Source organism: Petromyzon marinus, unplaced genomic scaffold (genome assembly GCF_048934315.1).
Source record: "Petromyzon marinus isolate PM22_M1 ecotype Great Lakes invasive population unplaced genomic scaffold, UKy_Petmar_22M1.pri1.0 PM_Scaffold_275, whole genome shotgun sequence".
Lineage (NCBI taxonomy): Eukaryota > Metazoa > Chordata > Hyperoartia > Petromyzontiformes > Petromyzontidae > Petromyzon > Petromyzon marinus.
In genome coordinates this window covers 5,001-27,500 of record NW_027423252.1, presented here as the reverse complement: position 1 = coordinate 27,500, position 22,500 = coordinate 5,001, and the positions used below count along the sequence as shown (strand labels likewise).

Genomic DNA, 22,500 nt, shown 5'->3' with positions numbered 1-22,500 from the left:
CAAGGATCCATACTCTTTGGTTCTATTCGGTAAAGTCACCACGTAGGTAAAAAATAAAACAACAAAAATCACGACGTTTCGGCCACAACACAAGCGGCCTTCATCAGAGAACGCTGTCCTCTGGACAGTACGGTCCTCTTCACCTGATCAAGGGCACTTGTGTTGTGGCCGAAACGTCGTGATTTCTGTTGTTTTATTTTTTTACCTACGTGACTTTACCGAATAGAACCAAAGAGTATGGTCAAATACTTATTTCCCTCATTAAAATGCAAATCAATTTATAACATTTTTGACATGCGTTTTTCTGGATTTTTTGGTTGTTGTTATTCTGTCTCTCACTGTTCAAATAAACCTACCATTAAAATTATAGACTGATCATTTCTTTGTCAGTGGGCAGACGTACAAAATCAGCAGGGGATCAAATACTTTTTTCACTCAATGTATATGACATATTACTACATATATAATATATTACTATGTATTTAATATATTACTATATATAATCGATAACTATGTATATATGATTATAAATAATCGATAACTTTGTAACGCCACAACCAACACACCATTGTGACTGCATCGATCATTTGAGCCGATCCTGGGGGCCTCCCCTAGGTCGACTCAGCCTCAACTGAGTCCCTGGTGTAGCTGTGGTGTGTAGTGAACATCGCAGCACTGGGGAGAGACAAAGACGGCCGGGCGTGTTGGTGCTGGCCACCCACCCCCTCGTGTGCCAAAGTGCCGATAGCCTTCATAGCTACTGCTGCTGCTACTCGCTACTCACAGACACTTGCCCCTACAGTCTGTTAGAGGCTACACAGGGGGTCTTTGTCTTTGTGGAGAGTGAGTGGGTGGGTGAGTGAGTGGGTTAGTGAGTGGGTGAGTGGGTGGTGGGTGAGTGGGTGGGTGAGTGGGTGGGTTAGTGAGTGGGTGAGTGGGTGGTGGCTGAGTGGATGGGTGGATGAGTGGGTGGGTGAGTGAGTGGGTGAGTGGGTGAGGGGTGGGTGAGTGAGTACGTGGGTGGGTGAGTGAGTGGGTGAGTGGGTGAGTGGTGAATGGGTGGGAGGGTGGGTGCATGGGTAGGTACGTGGGTGGGTGTATCATTGTATGAGTGAGTAGTTGGGTGAGTGGGTGAGTGGGTGGGTGAGTGAGTGGGTGAGTCATTGTATGAGTGAGTGGTTGGGTGAGTATGTGGATGAGTGAGTGGGTGGGTGAGTGGGTGAGTGAGTGAGTGAGTAGTTGAGTGGTTGAGTGGGTGAGTGAGTGAGTGTATCAGTGAGTGGGTGAGTGTGTGAGTGAGGGGTGAGTGGGTGAGTGAGTGAGTGAGTGGGTGAGTGAGTGTGTGAGTGTGTGAGTGAGTGAGGGGGGAGTGAGTAGGTGAGTGGGTGAGTGAGTGGGTGAGTGCGTGATTGAGTGAATGGGTGAGTGAGTGGGTGAATGGGTGGGTGAGTGGGTGAGTGATTGAGTGAGTGGGTGAGTGGGTGGGTGAGTGGGTGAGTGATTGAGTGAGTGGGTGGGTGAGTGAGTGGGTGAGTGAGTGGGTGAGTGGGTGAGTGAGTGAGTGAGTGGGTGAGTGAGTGGGTGAGTGAGTTGGTGAGTGACTGGGTGAGTGAGTGGGTGAGTGGGTGAGTGAGTGAGTGAGTTGGTGAGTGAGTAGGTGAGTGAGTTGGTGAGTGAGTGGGTGAGTGAGTGGGTGAGTGGGTGAGTGAGTGGGTGAGTGGGTGAGTGAGTGAGTGGGTGAGTGAGTGGGTGAGTGAGTGGGTGAGTTGGTGAGTGAGTGAGTGAGTGGGTGAGTGAGTTGGTGAGTTGGTGAGTGGGTGAGTGAGTGGGTGAGTGAGTTGGTGAGTGGGTGAGTGAGTGGGTGAGTGAGTTGGTGAGTGAGTGGGTGAGTGAATGAGTGGGTGAGTGAGTGGGTGAGTGAGTTGGTGAGTGAGTGGGTGAGTGAGTTGGTGAGTGAGTTGGTGAGTGGGTGAGTGAGTTGGTGAGTGAGTTGGTGAGTGGGTGAGTGAGTGGGTGAGTGAGTTGGTGAGTGAGTGGGTGAGTGAGTTGGTGAGTGAGTTGGTGAGTGAGTTGGTGAGTTGGTGAGTGAGTTGGTGAGTGAGTGGGTGAGTGGGTGAGTGAGTGGGTGAGTGAGTTGGTGAGTTGGTGAGTGAGTGGGTGAGTGGGTGAGTGAGTGGGTGAGTGAGTTGGTGAGTTGGTGAGTGAGTTGGTGAGTGAGTTGGTGAGTGGGTGAGTGAGTTGGTGAGTGAGTTGGTGAGTGAGTTGGTGAGTTGGTGAGTGAGTTGGTGAGTGGGTGAGTGGTGAGGTTCACAGTGGCTTGCTGTGTTCACCAGGAGTGGAATGACGAGGCAGGCAACAACAGCTACCTCTGGTCACTCACGTGCACCATGGATCACAGCCCAGCGGCAAACCGCAAGACCTCAGGTAGCACACAACGTGTCTTAGTGTCTCTGTGTGTCTCTGTCTCAGTGTCTCTCAGTGTCTTAGTGTCTCTGTGTCTCAGTGTGTCTCTGTGTCTCAGTGTCTCAGAGTCTCTCAGTGTCTTAGTGTCTCTGTGTCTCAGTGTGTCTCTGTGTCTCAGTGTCTCAGTGTGTCTCTGTGTCTTAGTGTCTCAGTGTCTTAGTGTCTCAGTGTCTCTCAGTGTGTACCACACTCCGTGTCTCAGTGTCTCTGTGTCTTAGTGTCTCAGTGTCTCTGTGTCTTAGTGTCTCAGTGTCTCAGTGTCTCTCAGTGTCCACTTTCACTCTGTGTCTCAGTGTGTCTCAGTGTCTCTCAGTGTCTCAGTGTCTCAGTGTCTCTCAGTGTCTCTGTGTCTCTCAGTGTCTCAGTGTCTCAGTGTCTCTCAGTGTCTCTCAGTGTCTCAGTGTCTCTCAGTGTCTCAGTGTCTCAGTGTCTTAGTGTCTCAGTGTCTCTGTGTGTCTCAGTGTCTCTGTGTGTCTCTGTGTCTCAGTGTCTCAGTGTCTCAGTGTCTCTCAGTGTCTCAGTGTCTCAGTGTCTTAGTGTCTCAGTGTCTCTGTGTGTCTCAGTGTCTCTGTGTGTCTCTGTGTCTCAGTGTCTCAGTGTCTCTGTGTCTCTGTGTCTTAGTGTCTCTCAGTGTCTCAGTGTCTCTGTCTCTCTGTGTCTCAGTGTCTTAGTGTCTCTGTGTCTTAGTGTCTTAGTGTCTCTCAGTGTCTCAGTGTCTCAGTGTCTCTGTGTGTCAGTGTGTCAGTGTCTTAGTGTCTCAGTGTCTCTCTGTGTCTCTCTGTGTCTCAGTGTCTCAGTGTCTCTCAGTGTCTCTGTGTCTCAGTGTCTCTGTCTCACTGTCTCAGTGTCTCTGTGTCTCTGTGTGTCTCTGTGTCTCTGTGTGTCTCTGTGTCTCTGTGTCTCAGTGTCTCTCTGTGTCTCTGTGTCTCTGTGTCTCAGTGTCTCTCAGTGTCTCTGTGTCTCTGTCTCACTGTCTCAGTGTCTCTGTGTCTCTGTGTTTCTGTGTGTCAGTGTCTCTGTCTCTCAGTGTCTCAGTGTCTCTGTGTCTTAGTGTCTTAGTGTCTCAGTGTCTCTCTGTGTCTCAGTGTGTCTCAGTGTCTCTGTGTCTCAGTGTCTTAGTGTCTCAGTGTCTCAGTGTCTCAGTGTCTCCCTGTGTCTCAGTGTGTCTCAGTGTCTGTCTCAGTGTCTCTGTGTCTCTGTGTGTCTGTGTCTTAGTGTTTCTCTGTGTGTCTCAGTGTCTTAGTGTCTCTGTGTCTCTGTGTGTCTCTGTGTGTCTCAGTGTCTCTGTGTCTCAGTGTCTCAGTGTCTTAGTGTCTCTGTGTGTCTGTGTCTTAGTGTCTCTGTGTGTCTCTGTGTGTCTCAGTGTCTCTGTGTCTCTGTGTGTCTCAGTGTCTTAGTGTCTCTGTGTGTCTCTGTGTGTCTCAGTGTCTCAGTGTCTCTGTGTGTCTCAGTGTCTCAGTGTCTCTCAGTGTCTCTCAGTGTCTCAGTGTCTCAGTGTCTCTCAGTGTCTCAGTGTCTCTCAGTGTCTCTGTGTGTCTCTGTGTCTCAGTGTCTCTCAGTGTCTCTCAGTGTCTCTGTGTGTCTCAGTGTCTCTCAGTGTCTCTGTGTGTCTCTGTGTCTCAGTGTCTTTCAGTGTCTCTCAGTGTCTCTGTGTGTCTCAGTGTCTCTCAGTGTCTCTGTGTCTCAGTGTCTCTGTGTCTCAGTGTCTCTGTGTCTCAGTGTCTCTCAGTGTCTCAGTGTCTCTCAGTGTCTCAGTGTCTCAGTGTCTCTGTGTCTCTGTGTCTCAGTGTCTCTCAGTGTCTCAGTGTCTCTCAGTGTCTCAGTGTCTCAGTGTCTCTCAGTGTCTCAGTGTCTCAGTGTCTCAGTGTCTCTGTGTCTCAGTGTCTCTCAGTGTCTTAGTGTCTTAGTGTCTCAGTGTCTCTCAGTGTCTCAGTGTCTCTCAGTGTCTCAGTGTCTCAGTGTCTCTGTGTCTCTGTCTCAGTGTCTCAGTGTCTCTCTGTGTCTCAGTGTGTCTCAGTGTCTGTCTCAGTGTCTCAGTGTCTCAGTGTCTCAGTGTCTCTGTGTCTCTCAGTGTCTCAGTGTCTCTGTCTCTGTGTGTCTCAGTGTCTCTGTGTGTCTCAGTGTCTCAGTGTCTCAGTGTCTCGGTGTCTCTGTGTCTCAGTGTCTTTGTGTCTCTCTGTCTCAGTGTCTCAGTGTCTCGGTGTCTCTGTGTCTCAGTGTCTCGGTGTCTCTGTGTCTCAGAGTCTCAGTGTCTCTGTCTCAGTGTCTCTGTCTCAGTGTCTCTCAGTGTGTCTCAGTGTGTACCATACTCCGTGTCTCAGTGTCTCTCAGTCTCTTAGTGTCTCAGTGTCTCAGTGTCTCTGTCTCAGTGTCTCTGTGTCTCTCAGTGTCCACTTTCACTCAGTGTCTCAGTGTCTCTCAGTGTCTCTGTGTCTCAGTGTCTCTCAGTGTCTCAGTGTCTCAGTGTCTCTGTGTCTCAGTGTCTCTGTCTCAGTGTCTCAGTGTCTCTGTGTCTCAGTGTCTCTCAGTGTCTCAGTGTCTCAGTGTCTCTCAGTGTCTCAGTGTCTCTGTCTCTCAGTGTCTCTCAGTGTCTCAGTGTCTCACTGTCTCTCTGTCTCAGTGTCTCAGTGTGTCAGTGTCTCAGTGTCTCTCAGTGTCTCAGTGTCTCAGTGTGTCTCAGTGTCTCTGTCTCAGTGTCTCAGTGTCTCAGTGTCTCTGTGTCTCAGTGTCTCTCAGTGTCTCTGTGTCTCAGTGTCTCTGTGTCTCAGTGTCTCAGTGTCTCAGTGTCTCAGTGTCTCTCAGTGTCTCAGTGTCTCTCAGTGTCTCTGTATCTCTGTGTGTCTCAGTGTCTTAGTGTCTCTGTGTGTCTCTGTGTGTCTCAGTGTCTCAGTGTCTCTCAGTGTCTCAGTGTCTCTCAGTGTCTCTGTGTCTCTGTGTGTCTCAGTGTCTTAGTGTCTCTGTGTGTCTCTGTGTGTCTCAGTGTCTCAGTGTCTCTGTGTGTCTCAGTGTCTCAGTGTCTCTGTGTGTCTCAGTGTCTCAGTGTCTCTCAGTGTCTCAGTGTCTCTCAGTGTCTCTGTATCTCTGTGTGTCTCAGTGTCTTAGTGTCTCTGTGTGTCTCTGTGTGTCTCAGTGTCTCAGTGTCTCTGTGTGTCTCAGTGTCTCAGTGTCTCTCAGTGTCTCAGTGTCTCTCAGTGTCTCTGTGTCTCTGTGTGTCTCAGTGTCTTAGTGTCTCTGTGTGTCTCTGTGTGTCTCAGTGTCTCAGTGTCTCTGTGTGTCTCAGTGTCTCAGTGTCTCTCAGTGTCTCTCAGTGTCTCAGTGTCTCAGTGTCTCTCAGTGTCTCAGTGTCTCTCAGTGTCTCTGTGTGTCTCTGTGTCTCAGTGTCTCTCAGTGTCTCTCAGTGTCTCTGTGTGTCTCAGTGTCTCTCAGTGTCTCTGTGTGTCTCTGTGTCTCAGTGTCTTTCAGTGTCTCTCAGTGTCTCTGTGTGTCTCAGTGTCTCTCAGTGTCTCTGTGTCTCAGTGTCTCTGTGTCTCAGTGTCTCTGTGTCTCAGTGTCTCAGTGTCTCAGTGTCTCTGTGTCTCTGTGTCTCTGTGTCTCAGTGTCTCTGTGTCTCAGTGTCTCTGTGTCTCAGTGTCTCTCAGTGTCTCTGTGTCTTAGTGTCTCTGTCTCAGTGTCTCTGTGTCTCTGTGTCTCAGTGTCTCTGTCTCAGTGTCTCTGTCTCATTGTCTCAGTGTCTCAGTGTCTTAGTGTCTCTGTGTGTCTCTGTGTGTCTCAGTGTCTCTCAGTGTCTCTGTGTCTCAGTGTCTCTCAGTGTCTCTGTGTCTCAGTGTCTCTCAGTGTCTCAGTGTCTCAGTGTCTCTGTGTCTCAGTGTCTCTCAGTGTCTCAGTGTCTCAGTGTCTCTCAGTGTCTCAGTGTCTCTGTGTCTTAGTGTCTTAGTGTCTTAGTGTCTCAGTGTCTCTCAGTGTCTCAGTGTCTCTCAGTGTCTCAGTGTCTCAGTGTCTCTGTGTCTCTGTCTCAGTGTCTCAGTGTCTCTCTGTGTCTCAGTGTGTCTCAGTGTCTGTCTCAGTGTCTCAGTGTCTCAGTGTCTCAGTGTCTCTGTGTCTCTGTCTCTGTGTGTCTCAGTGTCTCTGTGTGTCTCAGTGTCTCAGTGTCTCAGTGTCTCAGTGTCTCTGTGTCTCTGTCTCTGTGTGTCTCAGTGTCTCTCAGTGTCTCAGTGTCTCAGTGTCTCTGTCTCTGTGTGTCTCAGTGTCTCAGTGTCTCAGTGTCTCGGTGTCTCTGTGTCTCAGTGTCTTTGTGTCTCTCTGTCTCAGTGTCTCAGTGTCTCGGTGTCTCTGTGTCTATAGTGTCTCTGTGTCTCTCTGTCTCAGTGTCTCAGTGTCTCGGTGTCTCTGTGTCTCAGTGTCTCGGTGTCTCTGTGTCTCAGAGTCTCAGTGTCTCTGTCTCAGTGTCTCTGTCTCAGTGTCTCTCAGTGTGTCTCAGTGTGTACCATACTCCGTGTCTCAGTGTCTCTCAGTCTCTCAGTGTCTCAGTGTCTCAGTGTCTCTGTCTCAGTGTCTCAGTGTCTCTCAGTGTCCACTTTCACTCAGTGTCTCAGTGTCTCTCAGTGTCTCTGTGTCTCAGTGTCTCTCAGTGTCTCAGTGTCTCAGTGTCTCTGTGTCTCAGTGTCTCTGTGTCTCAGTGTCTCTGTCTCAGTGTCTCAGTGTCTCTGTGTCTCAGTGTCTCTCAGTGTCTCAGTGTCTCAGTGTCTCTCAGTGTCTCAGTGTCTCAGTGTCTCAGTGTCTCTGTCTCAGTGTCTCTCAGTGTCTCTGTGTCTCAGTGTCTCTCAGTGTCTCAGTGTCTCTGTCTCTCAGTGTCTCTCAGTGTCTCAGTGTCTCACTGTCTCTCTGTCTCAGTGTCTCAGTGTGTCAGTGTCTCAGTGTCTCTCAGTGTCTCTGTGTGTCTCTGTGTCTCAGTGTCTCAGTGTGTCTCAGTGTCTCTGTCTCAGTGTCTCAGTGTCTCAGTGTCTCAGTGTCTCTGTGTCTCAGTGTCTCTCAGTGTCTCTGTGTCTCAGTGTCTCTGTGTCTCAGTGTCTCAGTGTCTCAGTGTCTCAGTGTCTCAGTGTCTCTCAGTGTCTCTGTGTCTCAGTGTCTCAGTGTCTCAGTGTCTCAGTGTCTCAGTGTCTCTGTGTTTCAGTGTCTCAGTGTCTCAGTGTCTCTCAGTGTCTCTCAGTGTCTCAGTGTCTCTGTGTCTCAGTGTCTCAGTGTCTCTGTGTCTCTGTGTCTTAGTGTCTCTCTGTGTGTCTCAGTGTCTCTGTGTCTTAGTGTCTCTCTGTGTCTCAGTGTCTCCGTGTCTCAGTGTCTCTATGTCTCAGTGTCTCTGTGTGTCTCAGTGTCTCTGTGTCTTAGTGTCTCTCTGTGTCTCAGTGTCTCCGTGTCTCAGTGTCTCTCTGTGTCTCTGTGTGTCTCCGTGTCTCAGTGTCTCTCTGTGTCTCTGTGTGTCTCAGTGTCTCAGTGTCTCTCAGTGTCTCAGTGTCTCTGTGTCTTAGTGTCTCTCTGTGTCTCAGTGTCTCCGTGTCTCAGTGTCTCTCTGTGTCTCAGTGTCTCTCAGTGTCTCTGTGTGTCTCTGTGTCTTAGTGTCTCTGTGTCTCAGTGTCTCTGTGTGTCTCTGTGTCTCTGTGTCTCTCAGTGTCTCAGTGTCTCTGTGTCTTAGTGTCTCTCTGTGTCTCAGTGTCTCCGTGTCTCAGTGTCTCTGTGTGTCTCAGTGTCTCTGTGTCTCAGTGTCTCAGTGTCTCTGTGTCTCAGTGTCTCAGTGTCTCAGTGTCTCTGTGTCTCAGTGTCTCTGTCTCAGTGTCTCACTGTCTCTGTGTCTTAGTGTCTCAGTGTCTCTGTGTCTCTGTGTGTCTCAGTGTCTCAGTGTCTCTGTGTCTCAGTGTCTCAGTGTCTCAGTGTCTCAGTGTCTCTGTCTCAGTGTCTCTCAGTGTGTCTCAGTGTGTACCATACTCCGTGTCTCAGTGTCTCTCAGTCTCTTAGTGTCTCAGTGTCTCAGTGTCTCTGTCTCAGTGTCTCTGTGTCTCTCAGTGTCCACTTTCACTCAGTGTCTCAGTGTCTCTCAGTGTCTCTGTGTCTCAGTGTCTCTCAGTGTCTCAGTGTCTCAGTGTCTCTGTGTCTCAGTGTCTCTGTCTCAGTGTCTCAGTGTCTCTGTGTCTCAGTGTCTCTCAGTGTCTCAGTGTCTCAGTGTCTCTCAGTGTCTCAGTGTCTCTGTCTCTCAGTGTCTCTCAGTGTCTCAGTGTCTCACTGTCTCTCTGTCTCAGTGTCTCAGTGTGTCAGTGTCTCAGTGTCTCTCAGTGTCTCAGTGTCTCAGTGTGTCTCAGTGTCTCTGTCTCAGTGTCTCAGTGTCTCAGTGTCTCTGTGTCTCAGTGTCTCTCAGTGTCTCTGTGTCTCAGTGTCTCTGTGTCTCAGTGTCTCAGTGTCTCAGTGTCTCAGTGTCTCTCAGTGTCTCAGTGTCTCTCAGTGTCTCTGTATCTCTGTGTGTCTCAGTGTCTTAGTGTCTCTGTGTGTCTCTGTGTGTCTCAGTGTCTCAGTGTCTCTCAGTGTCTCAGTGTCTCTCAGTGTCTCTGTGTCTCTGTGTGTCTCAGTGTCTTAGTGTCTCTGTGTGTCTCTGTGTGTCTCAGTGTCTCAGTGTCTCTGTGTGTCTCAGTGTCTCAGTGTCTCTGTGTGTCTCAGTGTCTCAGTGTCTCTCAGTGTCTCAGTGTCTCTCAGTGTCTCTGTATCTCTGTGTGTCTCAGTGTCTTAGTGTCTCTGTGTGTCTCTGTGTGTCTCAGTGTCTCAGTGTCTCTGTGTGTCTCAGTGTCTCAGTGTCTCTCAGTGTCTCAGTGTCTCTCAGTGTCTCTGTGTCTCTGTGTGTCTCAGTGTCTTAGTGTCTCTGTGTGTCTCTGTGTGTCTCAGTGTCTCAGTGTCTCTGTGTGTCTCAGTGTCTCAGTGTCTCTCAGTGTCTCTCAGTGTCTCAGTGTCTCAGTGTCTCTCAGTGTCTCAGTGTCTCTCAGTGTCTCTGTGTGTCTCTGTGTCTCAGTGTCTCTCAGTGTCTCTCAGTGTCTCTGTGTGTCTCAGTGTCTCTCAGTGTCTCTGTGTGTCTCTGTGTCTCAGTGTCTTTCAGTGTCTCTCAGTGTCTCTGTGTGTCTCAGTGTCTCTCAGTGTCTCTGTGTCTCAGTGTCTCTGTGTCTCAGTGTCTCTGTGTCTCAGTGTCTCAGTGTCTCAGTGTCTCTGTGTCTCTGTGTCTCTGTGTCTCAGTGTCTCTGTGTCTCAGTGTCTCTGTGTCTCAGTGTCTCTCAGTGTCTCTGTGTCTTAGTGTCTCTGTCTCAGTGTCTCTGTGTCTCTGTGTCTCAGTGTCTCTGTCTCAGTGTCTCTGTCTCATTGTCTCAGTGTCTCAGTGTCTTAGTGTCTCTGTGTGTCTCTGTGTGTCTCAGTGTCTCTCAGTGTCTCTGTGTCTCAGTGTCTCTCAGTGTCTCTGTGTCTCAGTGTCTCTCAGTGTCTCAGTGTCTCAGTGTCTCTGTGTCTCAGTGTCTCTCAGTGTCTCAGTGTCTCAGTGTCTCTCAGTGTCTCAGTGTCTCTGTGTCTTAGTGTCTTAGTGTCTTAGTGTCTCAGTGTCTCTCAGTGTCTCAGTGTCTCTCAGTGTCTCAGTGTCTCAGTGTCTCTGTGTCTCTGTCTCAGTGTCTCAGTGTCTCTCTGTGTCTCAGTGTGTCTCAGTGTCTGTCTCAGTGTCTCAGTGTCTCAGTGTCTCAGTGTCTCTGTGTCTCTGTCTCTGTGTGTCTCAGTGTCTCTGTGTGTCTCAGTGTCTCAGTGTCTCAGTGTCTCAGTGTCTCTGTGTCTCTGTCTCTGTGTGTCTCAGTGTCTCTCAGTGTCTCAGTGTCTCAGTGTCTCTGTCTCTGTGTGTCTCAGTGTCTCAGTGTCTCAGTGTCTCGGTGTCTCTGTGTCTCAGTGTCTTTGTGTCTCTCTGTCTCAGTGTCTCAGTGTCTCGGTGTCTCTGTGTCTATAGTGTCTCTGTGTCTCTCTGTCTCAGTGTCTCAGTGTCTCGGTGTCTCTGTGTCTCAGTGTCTCGGTGTCTCTGTGTCTCAGAGTCTCAGTGTCTCTGTCTCAGTGTCTCTGTCTCAGTGTCTCTCAGTGTGTCTCAGTGTGTACCATACTCCGTGTCTCAGTGTCTCTCAGTCTCTCAGTGTCTCAGTGTCTCAGTGTCTCTGTCTCAGTGTCTCAGTGTCTCTCAGTGTCCACTTTCACTCAGTGTCTCAGTGTCTCTCAGTGTCTCTGTGTCTCAGTGTCTCTCAGTGTCTCAGTGTCTCAGTGTCTCTGTGTCTCAGTGTCTCTGTGTCTCAGTGTCTCTGTCTCAGTGTCTCAGTGTCTCTGTGTCTCAGTGTCTCTCAGTGTCTCAGTGTCTCAGTGTCTCTCAGTGTCTCAGTGTCTCAGTGTCTCAGTGTCTCTGTCTCAGTGTCTCTCAGTGTCTCTGTGTCTCAGTGTCTCTCAGTGTCTCAGTGTCTCTGTCTCTCAGTGTCTCTCAGTGTCTCAGTGTCTCACTGTCTCTCTGTCTCAGTGTCTCAGTGTGTCAGTGTCTCAGTGTCTCTCAGTGTCTCTGTGTGTCTCTGTGTCTCAGTGTCTCAGTGTGTCTCAGTGTCTCTGTCTCAGTGTCTCAGTGTCTCAGTGTCTCAGTGTCTCTGTGTCTCAGTGTCTCTCAGTGTCTCTGTGTCTCAGTGTCTCTGTGTCTCAGTGTCTCAGTGTCTCAGTGTCTCAGTGTCTCAGTGTCTCTCAGTGTCTCTGTGTCTCAGTGTCTCAGTGTCTCAGTGTCTCAGTGTCTCAGTGTCTCTGTGTTTCAGTGTCTCAGTGTCTCAGTGTCTCTCAGTGTCTCTCAGTGTCTCAGTGTCTCTGTGTCTCAGTGTCTCAGTGTCTCTGTGTCTCTGTGTCTTAGTGTCTCTCTGTGTGTCTCAGTGTCTCTGTGTCTTAGTGTCTCTCTGTGTCTCAGTGTCTCCGTGTCTCAGTGTCTCTATGTCTCAGTGTCTCTGTGTGTCTCAGTGTCTCTGTGTCTTAGTGTCTCTCTGTGTCTCAGTGTCTCCGTGTCTCAGTGTCTCTCTGTGTCTCTGTGTGTCTCCGTGTCTCAGTGTCTCTCTGTGTCTCTGTGTGTCTCAGTGTCTCAGTGTCTCTCAGTGTCTCAGTGTCTCTGTGTCTTAGTGTCTCTCTGTGTCTCAGTGTCTCCGTGTCTCAGTGTCTCTCTGTGTCTCAGTGTCTCTCAGTGTCTCTGTGTGTCTCTGTGTCTTAGTGTCTCTGTGTCTCAGTGTCTCTGTGTGTCTCTGTGTCTCTGTGTCTCTCAGTGTCTCAGTGTCTCTGTGTCTTAGTGTCTCTCTGTGTCTCAGTGTCTCCGTGTCTCAGTGTCTCTGTGTGTCTCAGTGTCTCTGTGTCTCAGTGTCTCAGTGTCTCTGTGTCTCAGTGTCTCAGTGTCTCAGTGTCTCTGTGTCTCAGTGTCTCTGTCTCAGTGTCTCACTGTCTCTGTGTCTTAGTGTCTCAGTGTCTCTGTGTCTCTGTGTGTCTCAGTGTCTCAGTGTCTCTGTGTCTCAGTGTCTCAGTGTCTCAGTGTCTCAGTGTCTCTGTGTCTCAGTGTCTCTGTCTCAGTGTCTCACTGTCTCTGTGTCTTAGTGTCTCAGTGTCTCTGTGTCTCTGTGTGTCTCAGTGTCTCTGTGTCTCAGTGTCTCAGTGTCTCAGTGTCTCTGTGTCTCAGTGTCTTAGTGTCTCTCAGTGTCTCAGTGTCTCTCTGTGTCTCAGTGTGTCTCAGTGTCTGTCTCTGTGTCTCAGTGTCTCTGTGTCTCTGTCTCAGTGTCTCTGTGTGTCTCATTGTCTCAGTGTCTCAGTGTCTCAGTGTCTCTGTGTGTCTCTGTGTGTCTCAGTGTCTCGGTGTCTCTGTGTCTCAGTGTCTCTGTGTCTCTCTGTCTCAGTGTCTCAGTGTCTCGGTGTCTCTGTGTCTCAGTGTCTCGGTGTCTCTGTGTCTCAGAGTCTCAGTGTCTCTGTCTCAGTGTCTCTGTCTCAGTGTCTCTCAGTGTGTCTCAGTGTGTACCATACTCCGTGTCTCAGTGTCTCTCAGTCTCTCAGTGTCTCAGTGTCTCAGTGTCTCTGTCTCAGTGTCTCAGTGTCTCTCAGTGTCCACTTTCACTCAGTGTCTCAGTGTCTCTCAGTGTCTCTGTGTCTCAGTGTCTCTCAGTGTCTCAGTGTCTCAGTGTCTCTGTGTCTAAGTGTCTCTGTGTCTCAGTGTCTCTGTCTCAGTGTCTCAGTGTCTCTGTGTCTCAGTGTCTCTCAGTGTCTCAGTGTCTCAGTGTCTCTCAGTGTCTCAGTGTCTCAGTGTCTCTGTCTCAGTGTCTCTCAGTGTCTCTGTGTCTCAGTGTCTCTCAGTGTCTCAGTGTCTCTGTCTCTCAGTGTCTCTCAGTGTCTCAGTGTCTCACTGTCTCTCTGTCTCAGTGTCTCAGTGTGTCAGTGTCTCAGTGTCTCTCAGTGTCTCAGTGTCTCAGTGTGTCTCAGTGTCTCTGTCTCAGTGTCTCAGTGTCTCAGTGTCTCAGTGTCTCTGTGTCTCAGTGTCTCTCAGTGTCTCTGTGTCTCAGTGTCTCTGTGTCTCAGTGTCTCAGTGTCTCAGTGTCTCAGTGTCTCTCAGTGTCTCAGTGTCTCTCAGTGTCTCTGTGTCTCAGTGTCTCTGTGTCTCAGTGTCTCAGTGTCTCAGTGTCTCAGTGTCTCTGTGTCTCAGTGTCTCAGTGTCTCAGTGTCTCTCAGTGTCTCTCAGTGTCTCAGTGTCTCTGTGTCTCAGTGTCTCTGTGTCTCAGTGTCTCAGTGTCTCAGTGTCTCAGTGTCTCAGTGTCTCAGTGTCTCAGTGTCTCAGTGTCTCAGTGTCTCTGTGTCTCAGTGTCTCAGTGTCTCAGTGTCTCTGTGTCTCAGTGTCTCTGTGTCTCAGTGTCTCTCAGTGTCTCAGTGTCTCTGTGTCTCAGTGTCTCAGTGTCTCTGTGTCTCAGTGTCTCAGTGTCTCAGTGTCTCTCAGTGTCTCTCAGTGTCTCAGTGTCTCTGTGTCTTAGTGTCTCTCTGTGTGTCTCAGTGTCTCTGTGTCTTAGTGTCTCTCTGTGTCTCAGTGTCTCCGTGTCTCAGTGTCTCTATGTCTCAGTGTCTCTGTGTGTCTCAGTGTCTCTGTGTCTTAGTGTCTCTCTGTGTCTCAGTGTCTCCGTGTCTCAGTGTCTCTCTGTGTCTCTGTGTGTCTCCGTGTCTCAGTGTCTCTCTGTGTCTCTGTGTGTCTCAGTGTCTCAGTGTCTCTCAGTGTCTCAGTGTCTCTGTGTCTTAGTGTCTCTCTGTGTCTCAGTGTCTCCGTGTGTCAGTGTCTCTCTGTGTCTCAGTGTCTCTCAGTGTCTCTGTGTGTCTCTGTGTCTTAGTGTCTCTGTGTCTCAGTGTCTCTGTGTGTCTCTGTGTCTCTGTGTCTCTCAGTGTCTCAGTGTCTCTGTGTCTTAGTGTCTCTCTGTGTCTCAGTGTCTCCGTGTCTCAGTGTCTCTGTGTGTCTCAGTGTCTCTGTGTCTCAGTGTCTCAGTGTCTCAGTGTCTCTGTGTCTCAGTGTCTCTGTCTCAGTGTCTCACTGTCTCTGTGTCTTAGTGTCTCAGTGTCTCTGTGTCTCTGTGTGTCTCAGTGTCTCTGTGTCTCAGTGTCTCAGTGTCTCAGTGTCTCTGTGTCTCAGTGTCTTAGTGTCTCTCAGTGTCTCAGTGTCTCTCTGTGTCTCAGTGTGTCTCAGTGTCTGTCTCTGTGTCTCAGTGTCTCTGTGTCTCTGTCTCAGTGTCTCTGTGTGTCTCATTGTCTCAGTGTCTCAGTGTCTCAGTGTCTCTGTGTGTCTCTGTGTGTCTCAGTGTCTCTCAGTGTCCACTTTCACTCTGTGTCTCAGTGTCTCTGTGTCTCTCAGTGTCTCTGTGTGTCTCAGTGTCTCAGTGTCTGTATCAGTGTCTCTCAGTGTCTCAGTGTCTCAGTGTGTCTCAGTGTCTCAGTGTCTCTGTGTCTCAGTGTCTTAGTGTCTCTGTGTCTCTGTGTCTCAGTGTCTCTGTGTCTCTGTGTCTCAGTGTCTTAGTGTCTCTGTGTGTCTCAGTGTCTCTCAGTGTCTCAGTGTCTCTGTGTCTCAGTGTCTCTGTGTCTCAGTGTCTCTGTGTGTCTCAGTGTCTCTGTGTGTCTCAGTGTCTCTCAGTGTCTCTCAGTGTCTCTGTGTCTCAGTGTCTCTGTGTCTCTCAGTGTCTCTGTGTGTCTCAGTGTCTCTGTGTCTCAGTGTCTCTGTGTCTCAGTGTCTCTGTGTGTCTCAGTGTCTCTGTGTGTCTCAGTGTCTCTCAGTGTCTCTCAGTGTCTCTGTGTCTCAGTGTCTCAGTGTCTTAGTGTCTCTGTCTCAGTGTCTCTGTGTCTCTGTGTCTCAGTGTCTCAGTGTCTCTGTCTCAGTGTCTCACTGTCTCTCAGTGTCTCTCAGTGTCTCTGTGTCTCAGTGTCTCTGTGTCTCTGTGTGTCTCAGTGTCTCAGTGTCTCAGTGTCTCTGTGTCTCTGTGTCTCAGTGTCTTAGTGTCTCTGTGTGTCTCAGTGTCTCTCAGTGTCTCAGTGTCTCTGTGTCTCAGTGTCTCTGTGTCTCAGTGTCTCAGAGTCTCAGTGTCTCTGTGTCTCTGTGTGTCTGTTTGTCTGTGTCTCAGTGTCTCAGTGTCTCAGTGTCTCTGTGTCTCTGTGTCTCTGTGTGTCTGTGTGTCTGTGTCTCAGTGTCTCAGTGTCTCTGTGTGTCTCAGTGTCTCCGTGTCTCAGTGTCTCAGTGTCTCAGTGTGTCTGTGTGTCTGTGTCTCTGTGTCTCAGTGTCTCAGTGTCTCTCAGTGTCTCAGTGTCTCTGTGTCTCAGTGTCTCTGTGTCTCTGTGTCTCTGTGTCTCTGTGTCTCTGTGTCTCTGTGTCTCAGTGTCTCTGTGTCTCTGTGTCTCAGTGTGTCTCAGTGTCTCAGTGTCTCAGTGTCTCTCAGTGTCTCAGTGTCTCTGTGTCTTAGTGTCTCTGTGTCTCAGTGTCTCAGTGTCTCTGTCTCAGTGTCTCAGTGTCTCAGTGTCTCAGTGTCTCTGTGTCTCAGTGTCTCTCAGTGTCTCAGTGTCTCTGTGTCTTAGTGTCTCTGTGTCTCAGTGTCTCAGTGTCTCTGTCTCAGTGTCTCAGTGTCTCTGTGTCTCTGTGTCTCTGTGTCTCTCAGTGTCTCAGTGTCTCTCAGTGTCTCAGTGTCTCTGTGTCTCAGTGTCTCTGTGTCTCTGTGTCTCAGTGTCTCTGTTTCTCTGTGTCTCTGTGTGTCTCAGTGTCTCTGTCTCAGTGTCTCTGTGTGTCTCAGTGTCTCTGTGTGTCTCAGTGTCTCTGTGTCTCAGTGTCTCTGTGTCTTAGTGTCTTAGTGTCTCTGTGTCTCTGTGTCTCAGTGTCTCAGTGTCTTAGTGTCTCAGTGTCTCTGTGTCTCTGTGTCTCAGTGTCTCTGTGTCTCTGTGTCTCAGTGTCTCTGTCTCAGTGTCTCTGTGTGTCTCAGTGTCTCTGTGTGTCTCTGTGTCTCTGTGTCTCAGTGTCTCAGTGTCTTAGTGTCTCAGTGTCTCTGTGTCTCTGTGTCTCAGTGTCTCTGTGTCTCTGTGTCTCAGTGTCTCTGTGTCTCAGTGTCTCAGTGTCTCAGTGTATCTCAGTGTCTCAGTGTCTCTGTGTCTCAGTGTCTCTGTGTCTCAGTGTCTCTGTGTCTCTGTGTCTCTGTGTCTCAGTGTCTCTGTGTCTCTGTGTCTCAGTGTGTCTCAGTGTCTCAGTGTCTCTCAGTGTCTCAGTGTCTCTGTGTCTTAGTGTCTCTGTGTCTCAGTGTCTCAGTGTCTCTGTCTCAGTGTCTCAGTGTCTCAGTGTCTCAGTGTCTCTGTGTCTCAGTGTCTCTCAGTGTCTCAGTGTCTCTGTGTCTTAGTGTCTCTGTGTCTCAGAGTCTCAGTGTCTCTGTCTCAGTGTCTCAGTGTCTCAGTGTCTCAGTGTCTCTGTGTCTCAGTGTCTCTCAGTGTCTCAGTGTCTCTGTGTCTTAGTGTCTCTGTGTCTCAGTGTCTCAGTGTCTCTGTCTCAGTGTCTCAGTGTCTCTGTGTCTCTGTGTCTCTGTGTCTCTCAGTGTCTCAGTGTCTCTGTGTCTCTGTGTCTCAGTGTCTCTCAGTGTCTCAGTGTCTCTCAGTGTCTCAGTGTCTCTGTGTCTCAGTGTCTCTGTGTCTCTGTGTCTCAGTGTCTCTGTTTCTCTGTGTCTCTGTGTGTCTCAGTGTCTCTGTCTCAGTGTCTCTGTGTGTCTCAGTGTCTCTGTGTGTCTCAGTGTCTCTGTGTCTCAGTGTCTCTGTGTCTTAGTGTCTTAGTGTCTCTGTGTCTCTGTGTCTCAGTGTCTCAGTGTCTTAGTGTCTCAGTGTCTCTGTGTCTCTGTGTCTCAGTGTCTCTGTGTCTCTGTGTCTCAGTGTCTCTGTGTCTCAGTGTCTCAGTGTCTCAGTGTATCTCAGTGTCTCAGTGTCTCTGTGTCTCAGTGTCTCTGTGTCTCAGTGTCTCTGTGTCTCTGTGTCTCTGTGTCTCAGTGTCTCTGTGTCTCTGTGTCTCAGTGTGTCTCAGTGTCTCAGTGTCTCTCAGTGTCTCAGTGTCTCTGTGTCTTAGTGTCTCTGTGTCTCAGTGTCTCAGTGTCTCTGTCTCAGTGTCTCAGTGTCTCAGTGTCTCAGTGTCTCTGTGTCTCAGTGTCTCTCAGTGTCTCAGTGTCTCTGTGTCTTAGTGTCTCTGTGTCTCAGAGTCTCAGTGTCTCTGTCTCAGTGTCTCTGTGTCTCTGTGTCTCTGTGTCTCTGTGTCTCTCAGTGTCTCAGTGTCTCTGTGTCTCTGTGTCTCAGTGTCTCTCAGTGTCTCAGTGTCTCTCAGTGTCTCAGTGTCTCTGTGTCTCAGTGTCTCTGTGTCTCTGTGTCTCAGTGTCTCTGTTTCTCTGTGTCTCTGTGTGTCTCAGTGTCTCTGTCTCAGTGTCTCTGTGTGTCTCAGTGTCTCTGTGTGTCTCAGTGTCTCTGTGTCTCTGTGTCTCAGTGTCTCTGTGTGTCTCAGTGTCTCTCAGTGTCTCTGTCTCAGTGTCTCTGTGTCTCAGTGTCTCTCAGTGTCTCAGTGTCTCTCAGTGTCTCTGTCTCAGTGTCTCTGTGTGTCTCAGTGTCTTAGTGTCTCTGTGTCTCAGTGTCTCTCAGTGTCTCAGTGTCTCAGTGTCTCTGTGTCTCAGTGTCTCTGTGTCTCTCAGTGTCTCAGTGTCTCTCAGTGTCTCTCAGTGTCCACTTTCACTCTGTCTCTCAGTGTCTCTCAGTGTCTCTCAGTGTCTCAGTGTCTCTCAGTGTCTCTCAGTGTCTCAGTGTCTCAGTGTCTCTCAGTGTCTCAGTGTCTCAGTGTCTCTCAGTGTCTCTCAGTGTCTCAGTGTCTCTCAGTGTCTCTCAGTGTCTCAGTGTCTCTGTGTCTCAGTGTCTCTCAGTGTCTCAGTGTCTCAGTGTCTCTCAGTGTCTCTGTGTGTGTCTCGATGTGTCTCCCTGTGTGTGTCTCCCTGTATGTGTGTCTCAGTGTCTCCATGTTTCTCTATGTGTCTCTCTCTGTGTGTCTCTTTCTGTCTCTGTGTGTGTCTGTGTCTCTCTGTGTGTCTCTGTGTCTCTCTGTGTCTCTGTGTGTCTCTGTGTGTGTCTCCATGTGTCTCTGTGTGTGTCTCTGTGTGTCTCTGTGTGTGTCTCTGTGTGTCTCTCTCTGTGTCTCTGTGTGTGTCTCTGTGTGTCTGTGTCTCTCTGTGTGTCTCTGTGTGTGTCTCCCTGTGAATCCGTGTCTGAATGTGTCTCTGTGTGTGTCTCTGTGTGTCTCTGTGTTTCTGTGTGTGTCTCTGTGTCTCCCTGTGTCTCAGTGTCTCCACGTGTCTCTGTGTATCTGTGTGTGTCTCTGTGTGTGTCTCTGTGTGTGTCTCTGTGTGTGTCTCTGTGTGTCTTCCTGTGTGTGTCTCTGTGTGTCTCTCTGTGTGCCTCTCTCTGTGTCTCTCTCCATGTGTCTCTGTGTGTCTCTGTGTGTGTCTCTGTGTGTGTCTCCCTGTGTCTCAGTGTCTCCATGTGTCTCTGTTTGTGTCTCTGTGTCTCTCTGTGTCTCTGTGTGTCTCTGTGTGTCTCTCTCTGTGTCTCTATGTGTGTCTCTGTGTCTCTCTGTGTCTCTCTGTGTCTCTGTGTCTCCATGTGTCTCCGTGTGTCTCTCTGTGTGTCTCCATGTGTCTGCCTGTGTGTGTCTCAGTGTCTCCACGTGTCTCTGTGTGTGTCTCTCTGTGTGTCTCTCTGTGTGTCTCTCTGTGTGTCTCTCTGTGTGTCTCCACGTGTCTCTGTGTGTGTCTCTCTGTGTGTGTCTCTCTGTGTGTCTCTCTGTGTGTCTCCATGTGTCTCTGTGTGTGTCTCTGTGTCTCTCCGTGTCTCGGTGTGTGTCTCCCTGTGTCTCCATGTGTCTCTGTGTTTCTGTGTGTCTCTGTGTGTCTGTGTGTGTCTCTGTGTGTCTGTGTGTGTCTCTGTGTGTCTCTGTGTGCCTGTGTGTGTGTCTCTGCGTGTCTCTCTCTGTGTCTATCTGTGTGTCTCTGTGTCTCTGTGTGTGTCTCCGTGTGTCTCTGTGTGTGTCTCTGTTTGTGTCTCTGTGTGTGTCTCTGTGTGTCTCTGTGTCTCCACGTGTCTCTGTGTCTCTCTGTGTCTCTGTGTGTGTCTCCCTGTGTGTCTCCACGTGTCTATGTGTGTGTCTCCCTGTGTCTCCCTGTGTCTCCACGTGTCTCTGTGTCTCTCTGTGTCTCTGTGTGTGTCTCCGTGTGTGTCTCCACGTGTCTCTGTGTGTGTCTCTGTGTGTCTCTCTCTGTGTCTATCTGTGTGTCTCTGTCTCTCTGTGTGTGTCTCCGTGTGTCTCTGTGTGTGTCTCTGTTTGTGTCTCTGTGTGTGTCTCTGTGTGTCTCTGTGTCTCCACGTGTCTCTGTGTCTCTCTGTGTCTCTGTGTGTGTCTCCGTGTGTGTCTCCACGTGTCTCTGTGTGTGTCTCCCTGTGTCTCCCTGTGTCTCCACGTGTCTCTGTGTCTCTCTGTTTCTCTGTGTGTGTCTCCCTGTGTCTCCACGTGTCTCTGTGTGTCTCCCTGTGTCTCCCTGTGTCTCCACGTGTCTCTGTGTGTATCTGTGTGTGTCTCTCTGTGTGTGCCTCTGTGTGTGTGTCTCTCTGTGTCTCTGTGTGTCTCCCTGTGTCTCAATGTGTCTCCACGTGTCTCTGTGTGTGTTTCTCTGTGTGTGTCTCCATGTGTCTCTGTGTGTGTCTCCCTGTGTCTCCATGTGTCCCCACGTGTCTCCCTGTGTGTCTCTGTGTGTGTCTCTCTGTGTGTGCCTCTGTGTGTGTCTCTCTGTGTGTGCCTCTGTGTCTCTGTGTGTCTCCCTGTGTCTCCATGTGTCTCCACGTGTCTCTGTGTGTGTCTCTCTGTGTGTGTTTCTGTGTCTCTGTGTGTGTCTCTGTGTCTCCATGTGTCTCCACGTGTCTCTGTGTGTGTCTCTCTGTGTGTGTCTCTGTGTTTCTGTGTGTGTCTCTGTGTCTCCATGTGTCTCCACGTGTCTCTGTGTGTGTCTCTCTGTGTGTGTCTCTGTGTCTCTGTGTGTGTCTCTGTGTCTCCATGTGTCTCCACGTGTCTCCATGTGTCTCTGTGTGTCTCCCTGTGTCTCCCTGTGTCTCCACGTGTCTCCGTGTGTCTCTGTGTGTGTCTCCCTGTGTCTCCCTGTGTCTCCACGTGTCCCTGTGTGTCTCTGTCTGTGCGAGAGAGCAGCGTTTGGCTGCGGGGAGAATCTCTTCCTGTCGTCAGCGCCCTTCACGTGGGAGCACGCCATCCGCGACTGGTTCAACGAGGTCGACAGCCCGGGCTTCGACTACGGGAAGGGAGCACGAACACCGGGAGCCGTGGGACACTACACACAGGTGGGGTAGAGGGGGAGACTCACACACACACAGACACACTTACACTCACACTCACACACTTACACACACTCAGACACACTCACACACTTACACACACTCACACACTTACACACACTCAGACACACTCACACACTTACACACACTCACACACTTACACACACACTCACTCACTTACACACTTACACACTCACACTCACTCACTTACACACTTACACTCACACTCACACACTTACACACTTACACACACACACTTTCACACTCACTCACTTACACACTTACACACTCATTCACACTCACTCAGACACTTACACACTCACACTCACACACTTACACACACTCACTCACTTACACACTCACACTCACACACAGACACACTTACACACTCACACTTACACACTCACACACTCACTCACTTACACACTCACACTCACAGACACAGGTGGGGTAGAGGGGGAGACTCACACTCACTCACTTACACACTGACACTCACACTCACACACTTACACACACTCAAACAGACACTCACACACACACACTCACTTACACACACTCACACACTCACAGACACTCACACAGACACACTCACACACACACTTACACACACACTCACTCATTCACACACACACAGACACAGGTGGGGTAGAGGGGGAGACTCACACTCACTCACTTACACACTTACACTCACTCACTTACACACTTACACACACACACTCACACACTTACACACTTACACTCACACTCACTCACTTACACACACACTCACTTACACACACTCACACACTCACTAACTCACTCACTTACACACTCACACTCACACACTCACTCACTTACACACTCACACTCACTCACTTACACACACACTCACTTACACACACTCACACACTCACTAACTCACTCACTTACACACTCACACTCACTCACTTACACACTCACACACACTCACTTACACACACTCACACACTCACACTCACTCACTTACACACACTCACACACTCACACACACAGACACACTTACACACTTACACTCACACACTTACACACACTCACACAGACACTTACACACTCACACACTTACACACACTCACACAGACACTTACACACTTACACACTCATTCACACTCACACACTCACACTCATTCACACTCACACACACTCACACACTCACACTCACTCACTTACACACTTACACACTCACTCACACACTCACACACACTCATTCACACACTCACTCACTTACACACTTACACACTCATTCACACTCACACACTCACACACACACACTCATTCACACACTCACTCACTTACGCACTCACACACTCACACACACACACTCACACACAGACACACTTACACACACTCACACACACAGACACACTCTCACACTCACACACACACACTCACACACACAGACACACTCACACACACACTTACACACACACACACTCACTCATTCAAACACTCACACATTCACACACAGTTACACACACACTCACTCATTCACACTCACACACTCACACTCATTCACACTCACACACAATCACACTCACTCACTCACTTACACTCACACACTTACACACTCACTCACACACTTACACACACTTACACACTTACACACACTTACACACTCACTCACACACACTCACTCACACACACTCACTCACACACTCATTCATTCACTCACACACTCAGACACTCACTCACTCACACACTCACTCACACACTCACACACCCACTCACTCACACACTCACTCACACACTCACCCATTCACTCACCCATTCACTCACCCATTCACACACCCATTCACACACTCACCCATTCACTCACTCACCCATTCACTCACTCACCCACTCACTCACACACTCACTCACACATTAACTCACACACTCACTCAAACACTCAGACACTCACACACACACTCACTCACACACTCACTCACTCACACACTCACTCACTCACTCAGACACTCACCCATTCACTCACCCATTCACTCACCCATTCACACACCCATTCACACACTCACCCATTCACTCACTCACCCATTCACTCACTCACTCACACACTCACTCACAGAC

General features: G+C 49.7%; 1 protein-coding gene across 1 annotated transcript in view; it reads left to right on the top strand.

The window, feature by feature from the left end:
- The window catches only part of LOC116938452 (cysteine-rich secretory protein 2-like), a 34,064-nt gene that overhangs the window by 9,565 nt on the left and 1,999 nt on the right, over positions 1-22,500 (top strand). Inside the window, exons 3-4 of the mRNA XM_076064015.1 lie at positions 2,334-2,424; positions 20,279-20,427. Coding sequence (XP_075920130.1) covers positions 2,334-2,424; positions 20,279-20,427 — 240 coding nt within the window. The remainder of the gene's footprint in view (positions 1-2,333; positions 2,425-20,278; positions 20,428-22,500) is intronic.